The sequence below is a fragment of the Leopardus geoffroyi genome, chromosome E1, assembly GCF_018350155.1.
Source record: "Leopardus geoffroyi isolate Oge1 chromosome E1, O.geoffroyi_Oge1_pat1.0, whole genome shotgun sequence".
In the NCBI taxonomy this organism is placed as follows: domain Eukaryota; kingdom Metazoa; phylum Chordata; class Mammalia; order Carnivora; family Felidae; genus Leopardus; species Leopardus geoffroyi.
Window position 1 is genome coordinate 41862744 of NC_059330.1, and position 6000 is coordinate 41868743.

Consider the following 6000-nt stretch of genomic DNA (forward strand, 5'->3'; position numbering starts at 1 on the left):
TCGGGTGGTGTTTCTTTATTCCCACACCCAGTCCACTCCATCATTAAAATGTGTCTTACAGATGAGGGGTCATTTATAATTGATAACCATTTCGGTAATGCTGGTGAATATTTCCGTAATTCTCTTTCCTTACATTTTTTTTTTTAATTTTTTTTTTCAACGTTTTTATTTATTTTTTTGGGACAGAGAGAGACAGAGCATGAACGGGGGAGGGGCAGAGAGAGAGGGAGACACAGAATCAGAAACAGGCTCCAGGCTCTGAGCCATCAGCCCAGAGCCTGACGCGGGGCTCGAACTCACGGACCGCGAGATCGTGACCTGGCTGAAGTCGGACGCTAAACCGACTGCGCCACCCAGGCGCCCCTTTCCTTACATTTTTATAGCCATGTGTGTAGAGGCTAAGCAGTCTTGCCAGTGGCGATAAGAACAACCAATGACAAATTGAGGTTAATGTTTATTGAGTACTTACTTTGTGCCAGACACTCTATAAGCATTTTACCTATATGATCTCATTCAGCTTTGAACACAGTCATAGGTGGGTGCTGTTACCGTGCCGGTTTTATGGGTAAAGGAATGAAGTCCGTGAACTTTAGGAACCTATTGTGGGGCCACAGCAGTGTGCCAACCAAAGCCAACCAACATCACCCTTTAAGGAAACCCCTTACCCACTAGCTATGGATTTACCTATTCTGGACATTTAATACCAATGGAATCATACACTATGTGGCTTTTTGTGACCTCCTTCCTTCATTTAGTAGGTTTTCAAGGTTCATCCGCGTTGTAGCATGGGTCGTGGCTGAATAATATTCCATTGTGTGAATACACCACAATTTGTTTTATCTTTTCAGTTCGTGGACATTTGTTCTATTCCTACTTTTTGGCTACTGTGAATAATATTGCTGTGAACACTCATGTACAGGTTTTTGTGCAGACATTGTCTTTTAATTCTCTTGGGTATATACCCATGAGTTGAATTGCTGACTCATATGGTAACTCTATGTTTAACTTTTAAGGAACTACCAAACTGTTCTCCACAGAGGCTGCACCATTTCACATTTCCGCCAGCAGCGTGTAGGAGTTCCATTTTCTCTACACCTTTGCCAACACTTGTTATTCTCTGTCTTTTTAATTTTTTAAAAATTTTTAATATTTCTTATTTTAGAGAGAGACAGAGAGAGAGAGACAGAGCATGAGTTGGGGAGAGGCAGAAAGAGAGGGAGACACAGAATCTGAAGCAGTCTCCAGGCTCCAAGCTGTCGGCACAGAGCCCGACACAGGGCTCGAACCCACGAACCGTGAGATCATGACCTGAGCCGAAGTCGGATGCTTAACTGATTGAACCACCCAGGTGCCCCTCTCTCTTTTTTATTATAGGCATCTTGGTAGGCATAAAGTAGTATCTTATTATGGTTTTGATTTATATTTCACTACCGTCTAATGATATTGAGCATCTTTTCATGTACTTTCCATTTGTATACCTTTAGAGAAATGTCTCTGTAAACCTTTGCCCATTTTTCAGTCAGATTATTTGTTCTAATATTATTGAATTGTAAGAGCTCTCTATATTCTGGATACTAGACCCTTATCAGATATATGATAATACTTGGATATAAGATATGCAGATTTCTTTCCTGTTCTATGGGTTATCTTTTTACTTTCTTGATAGTATCCTTTTGAAGCACAAAAGCTTTTAGTGTCGATAAAGTCCAGCGTACCTATTTTTTATTGTTTACTTATTTGTTGGCTGTCATATAAGAAACCATTGCCTGACCCAAAGATTTATACCTGTTTCCTTCTAAGAGTTTTATAGTTTTAGCTCTTACTTTTAGGTCTTTGATCCATTTTGAGTTCATTTTTTATATGGTGTGAGGTAGGGGTCCAACTTTCTTCTTTTGCATGGGACTGTTCGCTTATCCCAGCACCATTTGTTGAAAAGACTATTCTTGGGGCGCCTGGGTGGCGCAGTCGGTTAGGCGTCCGACTTCAGCCAGGTCACGATCTCGCGGTCCGTGAGTTCGAGCCCCGCGTCAGGCTCTGGGCTGATGGCTCAGAGCCTGGAGCCTGTTTCCGATTCTGTGTCTCCCTCTCTCTCTGCCCCTCCCCCGTTCATGCTCTGTCTCTCTCTGTCCCAAAAATAAATAAACGTTGAAAAAAAAAAAAATTAAAAAAAAAAAAAAAAAAAAGAAAAGACTATTCTTTCCCCACTGAAATGTCTTGGGCTGCAAATCAGTTGCCCATAAATGTATGGCTTGTTCACCAATGTTTGACTAGCATGTCTTGAAATGTTGTTTGGGGTTATGATGTAGATAAGAGCACACAGCTCAGCCAGAAGACATTAAGGTAGAAACTTGAGTTCTAAAATCCTTATGGAAATGAGCCCACATTAAGGGGAGTTGGGCACGTCTTCTGACCCAGTCTAAACCATTAGGGCAGATATGTGCAATCTCTTGGGCCCCGGGTAGCTTTGTTGTTGTATGAATCTGTATTTGCCCGTGACACACTCTATTGGTTCATAAACAAAGGAGGAGACAGCAAATAGTTCTAGTTCAGAAACAGAATGTGGATTCTCAGAAGCCTCAGGAGAAGGGGAGCAACCACTAGCCAGTGCACATTTTAGAAGGCCCAGAGTAGTTTTCATGTGCGTGCGTGTGTGTGTGTACATAAAGACAGTAACACTGGCTCCCCGTAGTCCCTGAAGCACCACTGAAGGGCAGGAAGAGCCAGTACCATTGGAAGAGTGAGCAGGTGCACACCCCATGTATACTTGCGTGCACACTCCTGCACCCCGTGTACACTGATCTCCGGCAGCAGGTCCTGGGAACAGGAGGCATCTGGGACCCCACATACGGCCCAGCTCTGGTGGACCAGCGCTTGCACCGGAGATCCCGGGCCCCGCAGTTCCCTTGGCCGCCCACTCTGCCTCAGTCCCAGCTGGGGAGAAACTTTGTGAGGAGTGTCAGAGGAAGGCTTGTGTGTAAGCAGAGGAGCACGGTGGGTGGATGATGAGGATGTTTTGTTTTTGAAATCCCCAGACAGCAGTTTTGCCTTCTTACCGCCGTCCCAATAGCCTTGGGCATTCTAGCTGACAGCTTGTCACACAGGTTTCTCTGTTTAAAAACTTCCAGGTATTGTCGGAATTCAGCAAAGCCCAGGTAAACTCTGTGCCAACCAACGGACTGAGCGGACTGAGTGGAGAAATGGAGATTCCCACGGGGTGGGCCTCACTCCCCCTCCCCGGCCTGGAGGCCAGCATCCCTTTTGATGTGCCCGCAGAGCCCCTCCTGCCCCAAGCGTCCTCTGGGACTCAAGATGGGGACCGCAAGCAGGAGCCGCCTCCCCAGGCACCTGGCACCCTGGGCTTGCTGCAGTTGGGCACTGCCAAAGCTGTCCCCTCGGTGAGCATTTTAGACCAGAGGCCTTCCAGTCCCGTGAGAGAGGCGGCGGCCAGAGCAGTCAGCCCGGGGAGTGGCCGGCAGAAGTCTCTGGAGGATGACGGAGCTGCATGGAGCCTTGGGGTGTCCTCACCCACCAGCCCGGTGAGTGATACAAGCTTTTCGGGGAGAGGTCTTGGGGAAATGTCTCAGAGCTGGTGCAGGGTCTCCTCAGCTAGCCACCCCGAGTGGTCTCTGCCTTGTCTCCATTAGCCACTCATATCTGTCACGGCGGACGTGAGCCAGGCACGGTGCCAGTCCCTTCCCATGGGTCTCTCTTGTCCTCTCACATTGACCCCGTAGAGAAGATAATTCTCATCTGATCATAGACCCTGCGCATAACCACTGCCACCTATCAGCTCAAGGCCTCGGGCAAGGCACTTTGCCTCACTGAGCCTTGGTTTCCTCCTCAGCTCTCGTTATTATTAAATTCAGATTTTCTAAAATACCAGACTTTGAGAATACTCATCTTGCAATATGAGCCAGGTTAGAACTACACCATCCCATATGGTAACCACTAGCCACACGTGGCTGTTGAATGAGCGTTTAAAATGTGGTTAGTCCAGGGGCGCCTGGGTGGCGCAGTCGGTTAAGCGTCCGACTTCAGCCGGGTCACGATCTCGCGGTCCGTGAGTTCGAGCCCCGCGTCGGGCTCTGGGCTGATGGCTCAGAGCCTGGAGCCTGTTTCCGATTCTGTGTCTCCCTCTCTCTGCCCCTCCCACGTTCATGCTCTGTCTCTCTCTGTCCCAAAAATAAAAAAAAAATAAACGTTGAAAAAAAAAAAATTTAAAATGTGGTTAGTCCAAACTGAGATAAGGTATGTGAAATAAACACTGGATCTTGAAGGCTGAGTCTGAAAAAAAAAGAAGGTGAAATATCTCAATCATTTATCGATTATGTGTTACAATGAAAATATGTTTGATATTGGGTTAAATATAAAAGTTAATTACACGTGTTTCTTTTTACATTTTAAAAATGTGGCTAGTAGAACATTTAAAATGATACATGTGGCTGGAATTCTGTTTCTGTTGGGCAGTGCAGCTCTAGAATGGGCCGGTCTCCTTTGTTGATAACCCCGAGGGAAGCCAGCCCTGGGAATCTCCTGCACAGAGCCATGGGTCAGAGGCTTGAGAACTATCGGCCCAGTGAAGCGGTTGTCAAAGCTGTGGACCTGAGCTCTTTGCCATTTCACATTTGTCCTTGAGGATGAATAGCCAGGGTAGGAAGTTGTATGCACATGTGCACGTGGACATACAGAACCCCAGGTTTATCCCAGCTGCTGTCTGGGGTCACGTTAGGACATAGTCTTGCTTTTTCAGCTCCATCCGTGCGTATCTCTCATCCGGTAGCTTCCAGATCCTGTAACTCAGGATGGGGCCAAGGCCATGAAATAGACTAGGACACGCGCGCGCGCGCGCACACACACACACACACACACACTTTTAAATAGCTTTATTGAGATATAACTCATATACCATACAATTCACCTAATTAAAGTGTATAATTCCATTTTTTTTCCTATATTCACAAGGTTGTGCAGCCATCACTACAATCAAATTTGAAAATATTTTCATCCCCCATAAAAGAAATCCCTTGGGACGCCTGGGTGGCTCAGGCGTTTGAGTGTCTGACTTCAGCTCAGGTCATGATCCGTGGTTCACAAGTTCGAGCCCCATGTCGGGCTCTGTGCTGATAGCTCAGAGCCTGGAGCATGCTTCAGACTACCTCTCTCTCTGCTCCTCCCCTGCTGATGCTCTGTCTCTATCTCTCTCTCAAAAAATAAATAAAAACATTTAAAAAGAAAAGAAAAGAAATCCCTTACCATTAGCAGTGACACCCCATCCTCCTCCTCCGGCCTCACTCCTCTCATCCCCTGGCAACTACTTATTTCCTTTGTCTATAGATTTGCTATTCTGCACATTTCACATAAATGGAATCATGTAATATGCAACCTTTGGCGACTGGCTTCTTCCAATTAACATACTGTTTTCGGGATTCATCGTTGTTGGAGCCTGATGTGTGCTTCAGGGAGTAATAATTCATTGTAGATCCCTTTGTATGAATCCGTCACATTTTATTTTGTCCTTCATCAGTTGATAGACTTTTGTTTTTTTTCCCCCCCATTTTTTTGGCTAATATAAATAACACAGCAATGAACATTCATGTACAAGTTTTTGTGTGGGTGTATTTTTGATTGTCTTGGATGTATACCCAGCAGCAAAATCTCTGGGTCACATGGTAACTCTATATTTAACCTTCTGAGGAACTACCAAACTGTTTTCCTAAGCAGCGGCCCCGTTTTATATTCCCACCAGCAATGTATTCCATCCTCACCAACAGTTCTTACTGTCTTTTTAAAAATTGTCATTATAGCTAGCCGAGGGCACGAGCAGTATCTACTTATGGTTTTGATTTGCGTTTCTTTAATGACTGATGATGTCAAGCATCATCTTTTTTGTGTGACTTTTGGCCATTTGTAGATCTACTTTGGAGGAATGTCTTTTCGGAACCTTGGCCCATTTTTATTTTATCTTGTTTATTTTTCACTTATTTATTTTGTGGGAGTGCG

General features: G+C 45.4%; 1 protein-coding gene across 1 annotated transcript in view; it reads left to right on the forward strand.

The window, feature by feature from the left end:
• The window catches only part of LOC123603793 (pleckstrin homology domain-containing family M member 1-like), a 15486-nt gene extending 9760 nt beyond the window's left edge, over positions 1–5726 (forward strand). The window contains 2 exon segments of the mRNA XM_045489072.1: positions 3126–3536; positions 5335–5726. Coding sequence (XP_045345028.1) covers positions 3126–3536; positions 5335–5361 — 438 coding nt within the window. The 3' untranslated portion in view covers positions 5362–5726.
• The last annotated feature ends 274 nt before the right edge of the window (positions 5727–6000 follow it).